Source organism: Colossoma macropomum, unplaced genomic scaffold (assembly GCF_904425465.1).
Source record: "Colossoma macropomum unplaced genomic scaffold, Colossoma_macropomum, whole genome shotgun sequence".
Lineage (NCBI taxonomy): Eukaryota > Metazoa > Chordata > Actinopteri > Characiformes > Serrasalmidae > Colossoma > Colossoma macropomum.
The window spans coordinates 17,746,149-17,764,495 of NW_023494794.1; the positions used below are offsets into that span (position 1 = coordinate 17,746,149).

The 18,347-nt window shown below is 39.9% G+C and overlaps 1 protein-coding gene across 1 annotated transcript in view; it reads right to left on the bottom strand.

Annotated features, from left to right (window-relative positions):
- Positions 1–10,903: 10,903 nt before the first annotated feature.
- Positions 10,904–18,347, bottom strand: part of zzef1 (zinc finger, ZZ-type with EF hand domain 1) — a 75,329-nt gene continuing 67,885 nt past the window's right edge. Inside the window, 2 exon segments of the mRNA XM_036580439.1 lie at positions 10,904–13,778; positions 16,811–16,882. Coding sequence (XP_036436332.1) covers positions 13,698–13,778; positions 16,811–16,882 — 153 coding nt within the window. The 3' untranslated portion in view covers positions 10,904–13,697.

An 18,347-nucleotide genomic window follows, 5' to 3' on the forward strand; every position in this document is an offset into this window, starting at 1 on the left:
AAGCTTAAAGCAGAGCATTAAAGCAAAGTCTGCATTTTTGTTTTTATGCTATCACATTTTTTTTTTAGCCGATAATAGTACAATAGCACAAACTGGAACATATTTACAGCCAAGATGGTAAAATGGACATAAAATGTTGTGGCTCTCAAGGTGGTTTGATTTCTGTTGAAAGGACAAAATGGCTTTTCTGAACATTTTGGTTGTGACCCCTGCTCTACATAAATGTTTATTAAAGCTTATTCCAGTGGGCATCATTCATTACAAAGATTACATTTGCCAATTTTAATCAAAGTTTGCCTAAAGTAGCCTTTATGATAGTTGAGGTCTATTAGAATAAGCATTTATAAACATTTATGTAGAGCTATGCCAGCTGTCATGACATGCTTATGTAGTAGTCACGTGGCCTAATGAACAGTACCCTAAAGTTTTACTGAAAACTGTTTAGATTAGACTGTAGGCTGAGCCGTCGCTTTAACACTATAATGGAACTGTTATGGGTAGAGAGTCAGATGAGACCATGAAGAGAAGTCAGATTGGTCTCATGTGTTTCACACTATGCAATCAGACACAGACGTCGATGATGTTACAAAATCTGGGTTGAAAGGTCGAACAGGACTCGCTCTCGTGGGTTATTTAAACGAGCCAATTATCAAGCGGGCCTCGTAGGAAACGACACCCACTGCCCTCACTGTCTCGGGTGGGAGGCAGGAAGTAGGTCTCATTATTACGATGACAGGGGCTGAATCCAAACTTCACATATAGAGTGCTGCATAGGGTGGAGAAGCCACTGGTTCAGCTCAGGGTGGAGAAGCCATTTCATCCTCAGCTTAGGTGTTCTGTTGATGGAACGTGTGGTCACGTCTGGGAAACCTCCAAAAAATAATGAATGATGCATACATAAAACATGCTGCCCGGATCTCTGGTGCACCATTAGGCACTGTTTCTTTGCATTTGTCATGTCTGCTGTCAGATTAGACTTTGGGAGCCTTGTTTACTCACTGGAATAAAAGAAAGCGAATAAAAGCTTGTATCACTGGTGTGAGTGTATGAGCAGGACGCTTGTAGGGGGAGGGTGGAAAAGACAGTTTTCTGAGGTTCTGTGTTCTGTGTGATTACAAATGTGCTGAAGTAAATTTCGCCTTTGCCCTGTAAAGGCTTAGCGCTGGTCGTGAGATAAAACTGCACCTGCTGAGATGTTCCAATGACCTCTTTGCAGCTCTCTCACAAAGGACAAATGATCCAACCACAGTTTCATTTTTAACACACTTGGGGGAAAAAGTGTAGCGTAGCAATCAAGACCTCTGCTCCACTCCTGAGACACACACACACACACACACACACACACACACACACACATACATACACGCCCATTTTGAATTTGATAATTTGATGCCAACAACACATTCCAAAAAAGTTGGGACGGGGGCATGTTTACCACTGTGTTTCATCACCTCTTCTTTTAACAACACTCTGTAAGTCTTTGGGAACTGAGGAGACCAATTGCTGTAGTTTTGAAAGTGCAATGTTTTCCCGTTCTTGTTTGATGCAGGATTTCAGCTGCTCAACAGTTTGGGGGCTCGTTTCTCGTATTTTTAATTTCATAATGTGCCAAATGTTTTCAGTGGTGACAGGTCTGGACTGTAGGCAGGCCAGTTTAGCACCCGGACTCTTTTAATATGGGGCCCTGCTGTTGTAATGCATGCAGAATGTGGTTTGACATTGTCTTGCTGAAATAATCAAGGCCTTCACTGAAAACGATGTCATCTGGATGGCAGCATATGTTGTCAAAACATGTATATATTGTTCAGCATTAATGGTGCCTTCATGGATGTGTACATCACCCATACCATGTGCACTAATGCACCCCTATACCATTATGAATACTGGCTTTTGAACTGTGCACTGATATCCCATTTTAATGTGATATGTCCATTTTAAATGAGCTCGGGCCCAGAGGAAGTGGCAGCGTCTCTGGATCCTGTTTACGGATGGTTTCTTCTTTGCATTTTAGAGTTTTAACTTGCATTTGTGGATGCAGTGATGAACTGTGTTCACAGACAGTGGTTTTCAGAAGTGTTTCTGAGCCCATGCAGTGATTTCCACTACAGAATCATGTCTGTTTTTAATGCTGTGCTGCCTGAGAGCCCAAAGATCGCGGCCAGCAAATACTGGTTTTTAGCCTTGTCCCTTGCAGACAGAGATTCCAGATTCTCTGTACTTTTAAAGATATTATGTACTGTAGATGATGAAAAGCCAAAGTTCTTTGCTGTTTTGCATTGAGAAACATTATTCTTGAATTGTTGCACTATTTGATCATGCAGTCTTTTACAGAGTGGTGAACCCCTCCTGATCTTTACTTCTGAAACACTCAGCCTCTCTGAGATGCTCTTTTATACCCAATCATGTTACTGACCCGTTGCCATTTAACCACCAGGAGTTTTTTTAAGCGTTACACAACTTTACTTGTCTTTTGTTGCCCCCGTCCCAACTTTTTTGGAATGTGTTGTCGGCATTTAATTCAAAATGGGCATATATTTTTCAAATAACAATAAAATTTCTCAGTTTCAACATTTGACATGTTGTCAGTTTTCAAACACTATGTCCACTCACTGTCCACTCTATTAAACACTCCTACCTTGTTGGTTCACCTTGTAGATGTGAAGTTAGAGACAGTAGCTCATCTTTTGCTGCATAGTTTATGTTGGTCATCCTCTAGTCCTTCATCAGTGAACACAGAACACAGTTTCAACATTTGACATGTTGTCTTTGTACTACTGTCAATGAAATATAGGGTTTAAATTATTTGCACATCATTGAATTTCGTTTTTATGCACATTCTGCACAGCATCCCAACTTTTTTGGAAATGGGGGATTTTTCTCTCACTGAAGCATAAGATGTGTGCTAGTCTTACTGGTTATGTGTCAGGAGACTAAAGTTAGGGAGAAGGAGACAGACATGACTTCAAACAGTAGCAGCTTTCCTCAGATCCTCTAGAGCTGTGCTGAAGCTTCAATGCTGTTTGACATGAGATAGGTGAGAGAGACACACAAGCCTCCTAAAAACACAAAGCCCTATCAGCTTTTGAGGGAAGCTGTGATCCCACTGTTCTTTAGTTCTATATTTCTGCTGTAATGTCCATCCTTAAAGGGGACCAATCCTGCTCTGTTGGAGCTCCTGTGTCTTTAAACCCCACCTCCTGTTGAACCCAGTGTGCTGATTGGTTGGCTCGCCCACTCTGGTTCTGATCAACCAACCACCCATACATGTTCTGTCTTGCAGTCTCCTTAGCAGCTGTAAACACCAGTGTGGCTGCATACTGGTCATACTTTCTTTTAACGAGCTAATTTGCTTGTCTACTGTATCTAAATTCAGGATTACAGGCAGAATGCAGCTCAATGATTAGTTAATAAATACATTCATTCTACTCACATCTGAATATCTTTGCCATACTTGTAAACAAACACCTCCACTTCAATTGGTGCTTGCCTGAGTCTCATGGAATTTTGGGTAATAGGTCTCCGTTGAGTCCACATTGTTGTGGTTCTTGCTGAAGGCCACAGTAAGGATACACAGAGGGCATTAGCAAGCACCCCTTTAAACACCAAAATGTGAAATGGACACCATGCAGGCTTGCAAATGTGCCATTTAGGACTGAGATTTAATTTAATGCCAATTCCATCACATCAGTTAACGTCAGCCAACAGATGACCATGTTGGCTAGCACTGCACTGAGTAATGGGGGGGAGGAGGACCGGGGGTTCCATAGAACCCACTGTCTTTCCAACGTTTCTAGTTGAGCATTAGGGTCCGTCTATGAGACCCTACTGAACATAACAACGAAATGCAAAGTTCCATGAAGTTTTAAAGGAGAGCTGCAAAAGCCAGAATCCAGCCTGGCCTTTTCCCAAATTCTTCTACTAATGCACCGGGTAGAATGGGGCCGCTCCAATTCAGTGCTAGGTCATAAAGCAAAAGCAGAGCATCTGATGAAGAACAGAAAGTCGGAGCTCAGCACTGACCCGATGGCACCCTGCCAGCGACGTCACCACACTGTGCTGTAATCTCTCTTGCTGCATCCGTAGGATCTGGAACCTTTTGCAGTAAGGCATTCTGGCACTGGTGTTTCAGTCTCGCATACATCACTGCAGAAAAGTCTGCTTGCAATGCACTTCAAACATTTTGTCAAAATGTATACAATAAATGAGCATGTTTACATATTAAAGACAGATAAAAGATGTTTAGATGTTTTTGTTGCAAAACTAATGGAAAACTAAGCCAGTATTCCACAAAAAGGTGCATGATGAACGTACATCTACCGTTGAGGCCAAAAATGTACATACACACTGACTGACCACTTCAAACGCACCTTCTTGTATCTACACTTTTATCAGCTCCACTTACTATATAGGAGCACTTTGTAGTTCTACAATTGCAGACTGTAGTCCATCTGTTTCACTGTATACTTTGTTAGCCCCCTTTTACCCTGTTCTTCAATGGTCAGGACCCCCACAGAGCAGGTATTTTTTGGGTGGTTAATCATTCTCAGCACTGCAGTGACACTGATGTGGCGGTGGTGTGTTGTGCTGGTATGAGTGGATCGGACACAGCAGTGCTGGAGTTTTCAAACACTATGTCCACTCACTGTCCACTCTATTAGACACTCCTACCTTGTTGGTTCACCTTGTAGATGTGAAGTTAGAGACAGTAGCTCATCTGTTGCTGCATAGTTTATGTTGGTCATCCTCTAGTCCTTCATCAGTGAACACAGAACACTGTTGGCTGGATATTTTTGGTTGGTGGACTATTCTCAGTCCAGAAATGATACTGAGGTGTTTCACCTTTACAGAAATGAAGTACGTTCCCCAGTGTACAGTTACATGAAATGTTTGGAGCTTGAACATCAATTGTACTTACAAAATAAGTATTAGCAATTAACTAGTTTAATGTTGACCCTTGTGTGGAGTTTATGTGTTTGTTATTCAGTGGTCTGGTAGACCCACTGTATTATTGTTTTTTTAAATCATAACAATTTATGTAAAAATACCAGATGGTTAAAATATCACTAGTGGCCAGCGTAAGGTTCTCCTTTAACAGCTGTAGCCAGTCAGCAACCTGTCCATGTTGTCCACCCTCACACCCATGCACACAGACACACACACTAACAGCAGGCCATGTAGGAGGAGAACAGAGTGAAGGGACACAGAACCTCCACACTTTTATTCCCTGTGGGTTCACCCCAACACCACGTGTTATATAAATGTGTAGGGGCTGTACAGTGTGAAGTCATTGAAAATGTGTTATTTTATGTGTTCCTCACAGAAAATGACCAAAGGCCAAGGAACCTCGGGTTGAAATAATAATAAATCACATTATTTTTTCTTTTGGTAAACATTGAAAATGGGTCCCACAGACCCAACACCACACAAAGGTTAACAAAACCTTTACAAGTATTTTTCTGGAAATTCCACTAATTTGATCATTTTCTGCATAATGTGCTCTTAGAAATGCTAACAAATTCATTCAAAGTGGTTTAAAATGGTTCATTTTAGAGAAACACACCTATTTTGATTACAGTGGTGGTGATGGGAACCAGGTGTCATGATGTCAACAACCCAAACACAGCCATTTTATTTACTATCCAAAACATACCTAAGTTTGTATATATAATGTCTATACTGATAAAATAGTGGTTAATGCAAGTCCTATTTCGGTTCTATATTGACTTATGATGTAATGGGTCCGACGTCTGGTTCCTAACACCACCGCCCCCATGATATCGAAGGGCAGTGATGGATCGCTTCTACCTTCAGAAGTGTACTCAATAGCCAACACTGAAGGGTCACTTTACTGTGTATTCAGCAATATTATATGGACCATAGATGCTGATACAAAGTTTAACAAATCAACTCAGCAATACTGCTTAGTCCACCAAACGGCCATCAAGGACAACCTCAAAGAGTAACGGCCATGTAAGACAGACTAATCCTGAAGGCCAAATCATGCGCAGAATCAACTCTGAAGTTCCGACGTTAGCACTCCTCCTCCTTCTCCCGGGAGGTATTTGAGAGGCGTGGGTGCTGCGAACAAGCTTCACACTGTCATAGTGTCACAGGTTATTTATAATTCATTTAACCCACCACCATACGTCCCCTTCTGATGACATCTTCACCACCATCATCCCCATCATCATCCCACTCCGCAATCTCAGCTGTGGGTTCCTTCTCACAGGGAGAGAGGGAGAGAGAGATGATCAGAGTGAGCGAGGAGGAGAGAGAGAGAGGGAGGCTGACTGAGTCAGAAATGAGGGGGCTGCTCGAGTGCAGGAACTGCACTGAATCATCAACATCTTATCCAATATTTCTTCCTCCGATTTTATTATCACTCCAAATATCAGCAGCAGTGGTGGTGAGCCGGACCATGACACGTCCCCCAGTCACTCTCCATGCATGGTTGGCTATAATGAGGGAAGGAAAGGAAGGAGAGGAAACATTAGGAAGAATGAAAGTGGCTAACTTGCAGAGAAAAACCCTCAGGGCCTTCTATGACGCCCAGAGAGGGCCTACTGATTTCTGGGAACTAGAAAATGCGAAAGGCTCAGTGGAAAACTGACCAATCAGGAACTGTGTTTGTCCGTGGTATTGAGGTAGATATGGCTAAGCAAACTCTCCAATTGGTTAGGACTTCAAGAGCTGAAGAGAAGGCCTAACCCAGGGGTCGGCGACATGCAGCTCTTTTACTGCCCTGTTTGAGCTCCAAAGCAGAATCAGATTTTTAGGTAAAAATAATCCTCCTTTGCAGTAAAATAAAGCTCTGTTGATCGTTCTAACACAGTTTTAACAAACGCTGAAGTTAATGTATAACTGCTAATTCAGTCTGATAAATTGGCGGACAGACTGCTGGTCACATAGCAATGCAGATAACAATCTCGCCTAGCTAGCAGCTAACAAAAAAGGCAAAGAGAGAAATTTAAGACGAACATTAAGACAAATGCACTTATTTGCATTTATAATCACCCCAGCTGGTTTCCTGATATGTTTAATCTGCAACAAGAAACTGACAAACACTAAAAAGTCACAAAGCTGAAGTCACTTTCAATTTTGCAGCAGTTATATTATGGCGCCTCAAGTACCTTTTTAGGTGGAATGAGAAAATTTGAACAAGAAGCTGGCAAATGAGAAGCTGACTTCAGTCTCGTAAAAAAATGGAAAGTTGAGAGACGTTTTACAGAAACTATTCTACTTTTGCAGAAAAGTTTCCTGCCAGAGATGCAAGAAAAGCAGCTACAGCTGAGCTAAAGCTTAAAGCAGAGCAGAGTAAGTCTTTCTTTTATATTATATTTTTTAGCACATACTGAGACATATTTACAGGCAAGTTGTAAAATGTTAATTCAATAAAATGGACATAAAATGTGCCACCAACATGGTTTGATTTTTGTTGGAAGGACAAAATGGCTCTTATAATATTTGGGCTGCCGACTCCCGACCTGACCCATTGGATTAACAATCAGCATAATTACGAAGTGACAGAGGAATCAACCAATCCCAGACGGGACCAATTTTGTAAGGAAAAAAAAAACACTCTAGCACTCCAGGCCTTCCGGAAGCTCAAGATCCTTCACTGACTGAATACGAACGTCAGCTTAATCAAAGGGGAATTGTATAGAAACGAAAAACAGCTCTACACCAGAGCTCTCTACTGAAATAGTCACTGTGAAACTCCTATAAGGTATAATATATGCTAGTATGTCTGTCACAAGCTTCAAGTAAAACAAAGACTGTCTTTTAGTAGCTTCAAATGTCTGTTTAATCTACAAGTGCCTTTTTCAAACGTGTCTGTCTCACCTACATTCTGGTGCCAACAAATTTCAGTTCCACCTAAAACGCATATATGAATGTAACTGCTGCGCCATTTTAAGGCAGAATGTTAGCATTTTAAGAAGCTAACTTCAGCATCATCAGAAAGCGTTCCTGTGTTCACTGCTAGCCCAGCGCTAACAAATGACTAGAATCCTACATTGATGCTAGCAGTTTGTCCCTCATGTTTTGACAGTTTCGATATTTATGGCCCAAACTGAAGGCCTAGCTCTAATAGTCACATTTCACCACTACTAACAATTGATATGTGTGTGTGTGTGTATATATATATATATATATATATATATATATATATATATATATATATATATATATATATAAAGCTGTTCCTGAGGTGACTGAGAATGTCAGAGTAGGATGTGATTGGACTGTATCAGCAAGAACAATCTGTACACAACCACACAGAGATGGATATTATAGTAGAGTAACAGCACTCAAACCCCTCATTACAAAGACGAATGCACATTTAAGAGAAAAACCACACTCAATGGTCTACACAGATGTGGAAAAAGTAGATATTAAAGTAGATAGTAAAGACAGTCATCCTTCACCATGTTCACCACAAGTTGATGAGTGTATGTGCGGCTTACACCAAGATTGGCCTAAAAGCTTACCTACAGTGTGGGCGTCCAGCGTCTCTGTCATATGCGCTTACTCGTCTCTTAGAAGGAAGGCTTACTGCCAATAAGTACAATGTTTTTCTGACTGGCCACCTTTATCTTATGATGGAACATTTTTATCCTGATGGGAGTGGTCTCAGGATGACGATGCCCTCCCATCTGCATGACATGAGAGGCCACTGAAAAGTGATGTCAATAGCCTAGTCTATGGCCTTCACATTCACCAACCCAACTGAAAACCTATAAGACATTTTGGACCAGCATGTTAGACAGCACCCTCCAGTACACTTCCAGAGACTTGTAGATTCTATTCCAAGGCACATTGAAGCTGGTGGCTCATGGCAGCCAAACACTTGACACTTCATGTTGGTTTACCTTTATTTTTGTCACCAATCTGTGCATCTTGTGGAACGTTACTAACGTTCTTTAAGATATAAATCATTGCAGTGTGTATTTTTTCTGTTAAGGAAGACGTGCCTTTGGCACTAAAGACCATCTTTGCTTTCTCTATACTACTGAAATATAATATCATCAAAATAAGCATTATGATCATGAATTTGACACATTAAGATGATTATAATGATGCACTAAGAAAATATCTATGGGCTTCGGGTTTTGGGATAACAACATAATCCCTTGTATTGTGATGCTGTTTCCACACTTGCTAAATGGCGGCTACTTTTCCTTCATTCAAACACTGTTGGCATCACTGGCATGCATTTTTGCCTAAACTATGCCTTTAAAAGCATAATTAAATCATTAAGATATCAACAAAGCCATGCAGAGTGGTTTGATGTGAATCCATTCTACAGAAACCTAGTCAGAATTGTTCACAGTGGTGGTGATAGGAACCAGACATCTGTGTTAAATGACAAATCAGAACCATGACAAGTGTTAAATGCCTCTAAAATCTACCTTAGAAGGTTATTACATGAAATGGTTACGAATATATGTTGCTGGATGTCTGAGATACTGTTTTACGGTAGTTTTGAGAAAGTTTTGGCCTAAAATGTATTATGTAGCATCTATTCATGGCAAAGTGGAACATGCAGGGTGTTGTAAGACAAAACAGTACTTAAAAAATGTATTTTTTTCAGATTTACCATTATTTTACCATTATCAACATTACATATATGGGTATATTTGCATTCTAGACAACAGGACCCCTGGTTCCTATCACCACTACTGTAAAGAAATCAGAGCCAGTAAGTTTCAAACCGTGAATGACTTTCATCACAACTTAATGATCACAGAGGTTTTGAATAATCAGTTGAATTACCTTTAAAACAGTGAGACGTTTTGATTATCAATTCAGGAGCAAGAAAAGAAAAACGGATTGTTACACTATAGAGGACGTGGGGATGGCAGTAGCAGAACGCAACAGATGGTTTACCTTCTAGGAGGGCAGAAAACGCTGACACAGAAGAGAACTATTTGCTTTGCATTTGAGGTGTTGGTATAGAGGGTGGAATTGTGTGTTTGCTTAGTCTGAACACACATATCAGTGAGACATGAAGGAGAAGAAACTGCTGGTGTAGGTCATCTTCGGGATGTTGAAGGCCTTTTTTCACAACAATAATAGCAGCTTTCACAGAAGGTGCTTATGAGAGACTGGAAAAAAGCATAATTGAAAGAATGAAAAGAAAACTGCTTGAAAGCCAAAATGAACTGACCGTTTCTTCATGGTTGAACAGGCAAAGAAATCCTCATCTCAGCAGTAGTGAACTCAGGAATCTACCGTGCAAAAGTCACACTTCTTTTTGTTGACCTTCCAGGCAAAACAGCGCTTAAGTTCAAGTTATTCATTTAACAAAAAATATACAGAAGCCTTAACAAATAAATGTTTATTATAGCTTCCATTCTTTTCAGACTTGATTTTTTTTGTTCTTTTCTTTGATTATTTTCTATCTAATCTCCTCAGAAATATCTCTTTCAGCCATGTTAAATGCACATGAGAGAATTATAAGGCAGTTGAGTTGACTCTGAGTAGTTTGCTTGTGTGAATGTTAGTGTCTCTTTGAAGGAGATCACAGTGTCAGTGACTCCTTTGGGAGCAGCTTTTGTTGGAAGGACGCAGCTATAACTGGTTAGCTTTAAGACTGAAGGGATGGAAGAGTTAAAGTGGCAGCAGGTGCACAAAAGAGCGTACAAATTAAGTACGGATAGGTTTGATATACTATATCTGACATTATACTGAGTCCTGGGATAATAAATAACTTGCACTTAATGGCCATTTTTTTTTGCACCTAATGAAAGTTGGTCTCTGACTTTTGCACACTGCTGTAGTAAATCACTTTTCTGGTTATGCTTTACTCCAGAAAATGATCAATTGCCGTGCATATTTCTTTACTCAAATTTAAATGAAAGGAACTCTTGTCCAGTTCGGAAAATCAAAACAGGAAAGCATACAGGAGCATCATAACAGCATTTTAATTAAAAACGAATTACAGATAAACTCAAACTTTTTTTTTTCTTTTTTAAGTGCCATGGCATACAAAAATCAAAGTGTCAACCAAGAACAATATATTAAATCATTCTGATATTTATTTAGGGGAGAGAGCTGATATGAAAGATTTGTATTCCTATATGTGCAATTATTATCATTATTATTCACAGCTATATACATTCAATCCATGTCAATTTCAAATTAAATGTCAAACTAATGGAAAAAAAAAAGACATTCGTGAAAATAAAAAGATGCTTCAAATCAAGCTATATAGTTCTCTTTTAAAAATATAACTGCTGAGAAATTCTCTTACTAGCATACGATTCATCTTAAATTAAGATTGCTTCGTTTCAAACATAGGCACGCTTGTTAATATCTGAGGCTTCGAGAGACGGGAATTCCACCTGGCAGCCGTCATGAAACTGGAGTTCAGGCACTGGGAAGTGGCTAACGCTCCATAACTAGCATTTGTGTAAACAAAATCACTGAAGACTGAAGGGTCTTTGTCAAACCATCATGCCAGTCTCGGTCGTTGCTTTAACAAACAGCCAAGTCAGTCCGCAAAGTCAAAAAAAAAAATCTCAGAATAACGTACTTTTTTAGTTGCTCACTATCCTGATATACCAAGATTAATGGAACTATGGACGTTCTTGACAACAAGTCGCAAATTTTGAGTGTGTCGGATGCTTTCTTTGGCATTATTAACCATCTTTGCTAACTTTTACCCACTAAAATAAAATAAAACCAAATCAAAATAAGCATTATAATTGTAATTATGATTAACATACATGTGATTAAGGTGCACCATGAACAGATCTGTTGGTTTCAGGGGGAAAAGAAAAGAAATATCATAAATGAATGTAACCCCACCGCCAGCTCATCGCCTATACAATTAAAATCAGTCCCCTCAATGAGACGCTCATCTAACTCTCCAAAGAAAGAAACTATTTTCCAACTTGCTAATGTGGCTAAGCATAAACACAAGCTAGTAGCCACTGTCTCTAAAATTGTTAATTGGTTGCTATTTGTTTTCACACAATGTTAGCAACATCAGCATTTTTGACTAGAGGGGGCGTTCAGATCAAGCCCTTTCAAACTCTTAAGCGCGTTTCTTTCGTTGTTGTTCAGTGAGTAACACACTCAAAAGCACTGTGCATAACTACGCATATAAGTTCCACATTTCCACGATGAGCACCCACGAAGGAGAACCATGTGTCTTCACAACTGACCATCTATACTCATCCAACATGGTTGAAAAGCTAGTTTTGGCTGTTTTTCGAACACTTGGAGGCTGGAGTGTCCCACATTAAGATTACGACCACCTGCATGTGGGAAAAATAGGCTTCTATTTATTATTATATATCGTCACTGCATCACGTGCCTCGCGTTTAAAAATGGCGCCATCTGAAAGCCCCCCTTCAGCAGCCACATGATCAATTCTAGAGCTCTAAATACACTGTCTCTGGAAGAACTCTCTCAGTAGCATTACAGGTTTGGAAACATTCAGCATAGCCACAGGGAATGGATACAGCTTATATCTGTACTGAGTGACAGTTCTACTCAAATGCAAACAGCTTCGAATGTCAGACTCCATGCAGATGTGTGTTGTATACATTACACCATGTGCTACACCAAGATGCAGAACAGCGAGATAAAGTGACCCTCTCTCAATTTAGGAAATGACATCACTTAAACCTACCTTTAGTGTCAATTCAATTTAAAGTAGATCAGTGGAGGCTAGCCTGTGACCTTTCAAAGAGCTCAAGCCAGGGGGTCTTCTCTTTTTTCTTTTATACCTCTTTTATACCCATGGTAACTGACCTAAGACCAGTCTAAGGATGACTGACCAGGCTGAAGGGTGCCTGTGGTGTCTGCATGGCACCTCAAACTAATATCCCAAGCTGTTACGTCAAATGACGGCTGAACGTGATGTTTCAAGTGCGGCTACTAGTTTACAGTATACAGACGGAGTGAACATTCAAATTTAAAAGAAAAGACAAAACCTGTTCCTTCACATTCGCCCCTTCTAACGGTGTCAAAGGTCTTGCAGTTCAAGTGGCTATTCGAGCAGAGAAGTTCGGGTTATTTGCCGCTTCGTTTTGGAGTTTTTGTCCGTGCTGAAGTCTCGGGCCGCGCTGACGGATGAGACTGCACGGACCGCTCGTATTTTTAGGCGGCGTGTGTCCACAGAGAGACGCGGGAGAGGGTGTGTGAAGCAAGGAAAGGTGACCTGCTTTCACTATGATCGATTGTCTCACCCAGAGTGCGTTCCTTTTTCTTCTTTCCCCTTCCAATGATGAAAAAGACGAGCATAAATAAAGGGAAGAAGGAACAGTGGGAAATTTGGCACACTGTGCTGACCTGTTTTAAGAACTCGATGGGGCTTCAAGTAAAGCAGATAAATTAAGAGAGCATACAAAAACGAAAAGAAAGAAAGGAAAAAAAAATAGCAAAACAAAACTGCACAGCTTTCTTCCCCCCGCCGTCTTCGGAAATCCTTGGTCTCGCCTAAGGCAAAAAGTCACGGTTACGAGAGCCTTTCCAATGAAATCCCCTGAAATCACCAACCGTTACCAATAAAAATGATGGGGAGATAACTCTTCGCTCTGTTCCTGTTAGAACGCAGGGGAGTGGCTCCGGTTTATGGGCGATGATTCTGGAAGACTTTCTGAGGGGCTCTCCCGGTGCACCCATTACCTGCCTGCATAATGTGGCCGCGAGAGGACACTGCGCTGGCAGCCCCGGTTTGCCAGCACTCAGGGGGAAAGGTTCAGCAGCACGGTGGATTTATTTGGGTAATTGATGGCCAGAGAGATGGCAGCGATGTTCTTCAGGGCCTGCACAATAAAAATGAGAGAGAGAGAGAGAGAGAGAGAGAGAGAGAGAGAGAGAGAGAGGAAGGGAAAAGAAATGAAAGTGGAGGGTAAGATGAGAAAGAAAAAGTGCAAGATGAAGACAACAGAGAGAGACAGAAAATGAGAGATACAACAGAAAAGGGTGGAAGAGCCATACAAATAGAGATAAATGAAGATGAAAGAAACAAAGAAAGAAAGAAAGAGGGAGAGGGCAAAAAGGAAAAGAGGAGAAAAAACAGAAATTAAGAGCAAAAGGAGAATGAGAGTGCGAGATTATGGGAGAGAGAGAGACACAGGCAAAGAGAGGACGAGGGAGTGAAAGAGTGAGTGAAAGGCAGTAAGAGAGTAAAAGAGCATGACAAGCAGAGAGAGAGACACAAGCATGGAAAGTGAGACAGAAAGAGCAGGAGAGAGGGAGAGAGGGAGAGAGAGCAAAAGAAAGAATGAGACACATGATTATGCAAAGTATTGCAGGCAATTCATCAAACTGTTTTACACACCTGTGGTCCTTAAAACCTGGAAAAAAACAAATAAATAACACCCACACAGAAGTCAATGACACACACACACACCACACACTTACCACACACACAGCCATGAATTCTTATTTTGTCATAATGTCCACTTAAAGTTATTCAGAGCAGAAACAAACAAGCAAAACTGTTTGGTGTGAAATTACTCAGGCAAAAAGTCAGAAAACAGAGCGTGCATTGCAGAGTAAACGCTGACAGTTGTCTAACATTGCATAGAGACAGACTTCACTGCATTTAGTGCCATCCTACACATCATTCACACACAGCGCAGCACTCTTCACACCTCTGCTGATCAGCTCCGCCGGACCACGCAGGCTAATAGGAGCTTATTACTAAATGCATTAGAGTAAACCACAGCCCACACACGTACACAAAATACGAACAGACACTAGCAGTACAGTACCATGCAAGAGTCCACCCTTCATTTATTTCATTTCCACTTAAAACAGCCTTTAAGTCTAAGTTATTTTTTTTTTCAACTACAAAAAATATTATGTAATATACAGCTTTTTCAGTATTTAGCGTGTCCATCCTTTGTCTTCACTATATCTTCTATTCTTTTCAGGAGACTTGCTTTCAGCTTTTCAAAGAAATCTGTAGGGATATTTTTCTACACCTCCAAAGTTCAGTCTTGGAAGTTGGTTGCATTTTCTGCTCCTCACAATCCAAGCTATCCCGAACATTTAGTGATGGTCTGGACCCGAGGATGAACAGTGCATTGTTCTGAGAACATGAGCAGCTTCTTCGTTTGATTTGCAAGTTTTCTTCTTTGCTGTCAAGTTCCTTTTCTCAGTAACGGCTTCTTGACAGCTAAACACCCTTTCATAGCGTGAAGTTGTCATCTCACAGCGGAGGGGTGGTCAGAAACTCCTTTGGACTTTCCTTTTATTTATGCGGGTGGATTATCTTACATCTCATCTCCTCAGAAACATCTGAAAAATGAATAACTTGTACTTGTTTTGACTGGAAATCAATTAAATGAAGGGTCTCTGATTTCTGCACCGTTCTGTATTCATGTATTTTTCTTCCTAATTCATATATAAAGAATAATCTAAACATTTTGCTCTCCATCCAGTTCCACAAACAGAGCTGAGCTCTTTAAAAGCCTGATTGCTATTTTCATCTTTAACCATGCACTTAAAGCTGTCCTATTGTGCATTTGTTTTGTTTTTTTTGTTGTTGTTTTTTCAACAGCCAAACTGAATTAGACGTGTGGCTGCAAAACACTGATGTAACCCAAGGCAATTCAGGATCTGGTTCAATTTGCTATGAATGTCTTCACCCAGATGAGGTCAATTCTGAACCAACAGAAAACAAAAAAGGAAAGGAAAATGACATTTCAGTTCTACTTGCTACCCCTTCTCAAGAATGTCTGTTATAAAAACTGAACGGAGGAGACGAGCTGCTGCACTGCGCTGAATGATCATTGTTTTAGCACGAAGGCAGCAATGAGAATAAAACACGAAACGGGCATAACATGGCTGGCTGATGAAACACCGCCTAATTACGTTTTCAGGCAATATAAGAGAGCGCTAGGGCTGTTGTGGTGGAAAATGGTCAAAGCTGCAGTGTTTGGGTGCCTTACCACCTCCAGAACTGGGAGGACAGGAGTAGGGGCTTGTAAGGGCAGCAAACATTCAAAATATAGAATATTTCTTTAATACTTCAACATTAAATAAGAATAGGCATATATAAGGGCTGTTAAAAGATGAAAAGATGAAAAAAGTCACTGTGATTAATCACATTATTTTGTTTAGTTAGGTGCAACTGATCACATCTGTACTGGTTCCTCAAATGAATCTTTTTCCCTATTTAAAAGCAGTGCATTATGTTATGGCTGTATGTGTGGACAAAATAAGCTTCGTCATAATGTATAGTTCGATAACGTTATTTTCATTGGGCGAATGCAGTCTTCACCTAATTTTCACAGAATAAAACTATATTCCAGTGTGTTATAAAGGAAGAGACAAGTCACTAGTTGAAAAATGAATAGGAAGACTTTACAAAAAAAGTCCTGCATTTTAATAAAATTGTCCATTTGGCTTCCTGTTTAAGCCACAAGAGGTAAAAGCTCACAGCTCACCCTTGGAGATATGTGCATGTGCAGTAGCCAGAACAACTTAAAAAAGACTTTTTTGTGTGTGTTATTTGACAAAAATGGCACAACCTATTTAGGCTGTTTGTCAGACTGTATCAGTGATGTTAAATATGTTTTTAATATGTTAATGTGGCTTTTAGTTTGGGGTTTCTAGGTCTCTCCTCATTAAACAGATAGGAGCCTGGCGTGGCCAAGATGGTCATCAAGTAGACAGACTTTCCTATAAGGACTGTGGCACTAAAATTTGCATAAAAATCGTTGTTCTCTGTAGAGGATGTGTTAACTTTTTTCACTCGGAAAATCAACAAAACTTCCTTTGGCCAGGGGTGTTCATAACGTAAATGAAAAGTAGGCACTGAAAAAAGAACATAAACTAGGCTTACCTGAGCTGTGCGTGTGAGGAGCTGCTCGTTGGTGGTAAGAGCGAGTAGATACTCCTGCAGAATGCCCTGCTCCTGATGGACAGTGAAAGAAACAGTATGCAAGCTGTTAGTCCACTGACAAGCTGTGAGTGTGTAGATCCCTACCAAAACTTAATCATGGCTGTCCTTACTGATTATATTAGTATTCAAGAAATCTGCAAATTATTTTCATTAATCAAGTACTCAGTCTCTTCTTAAAAACCTCATATCTCCAAAATGGTAATTTTACAGGAGAAGGAAAAAACCTTTTTTACTTTTAATGTAAGTCAATGGAACCAGACATTTAACCAAGACATTGTGGGTCGTTTCTTTTGTTCCACTCATCATTAAATTTACACACAATGTAAAGGGCAACAGGCATTTTCTAAATATGTCAAAAACTGAAAAATGTATGTGTGTATATATATATATATATATATATATATATATATATACGTATATTACACTGAATGTGCAAATAGGCAAACAGCCAACTAATCATCACAGATTTATCAAAAAATACTTTGCTCCAAACGTAATGAATTTTAAATCCAGGTTACAAACATTTCTCTTGTCATGTGAGCTCTAAGATTTGCACTTCATTCCTACAATGCAACTTTCTTTTCATGTTTTTATTCTGCTTTTATGTACTTTGTACTTCCCTGTCTATTGATTGTTTTATTATTTTTTTAAGTTATTAAATATTAAATATAAACACTTGCACTTGGGCACTAAGCCAGTCAATCCTGTGGCCAAAATTTGTGGCTTGAAATACAGAAACATGTTTAGCGTATATACATTACTTATGCATAATTTCACAATTAACAAGCATGCTTTTTTTAACCAAAAACTCAGTCAGATGTTGTGTTGACAAAGGGAATATATATCAAGACTTTATATGAATGTATGAACAACGGTCCCACCCACTGGACTGGTCTGTCTTAACGTCATCCGATCTGGGTTATTTCATTAGGGACTGTTTAGCTACTGCTTTGATAGCCTCTCAATGCAACACAAGCTTATTTAACACATAATTTTATGAAGGACCTTAATTCACAGAGCAACATCAGCACACTTTAACCAACGGAACAACATCTATGATGCCAAGTGGACCATCAGCAGGATTGGGACCACCATAGTCACCACACTGCCAGGTTAACTATTGTAGAGGTTACAGTTAGAGAATTGTGCCAAATCTGATTTGTGTGATTAGTTTCATGTCTGACCAAACATGTTTGTTAAAAAAGAAAGAGTATGCAAAAAAAACCTGCTAAAAATTCTTGAAGGCAATCTTTTAGCGGACAAAAAAAAATCATAATGTGAAAAGTTGTGGCCAGGGGCACCGGACGATGGTCAATGTCAACCCTTGGTAAAGACATGAGCCATCAATTGCCATCTCTTTATTACCAAAAATGGATGAACTTATCTTCCATTTTGCAAAAATTAAGTCCACAGATGGAACTGTACAATCACAGTTCAGATGAAATGTGGAAAAACTTATAATGAGTAATAATGAGCG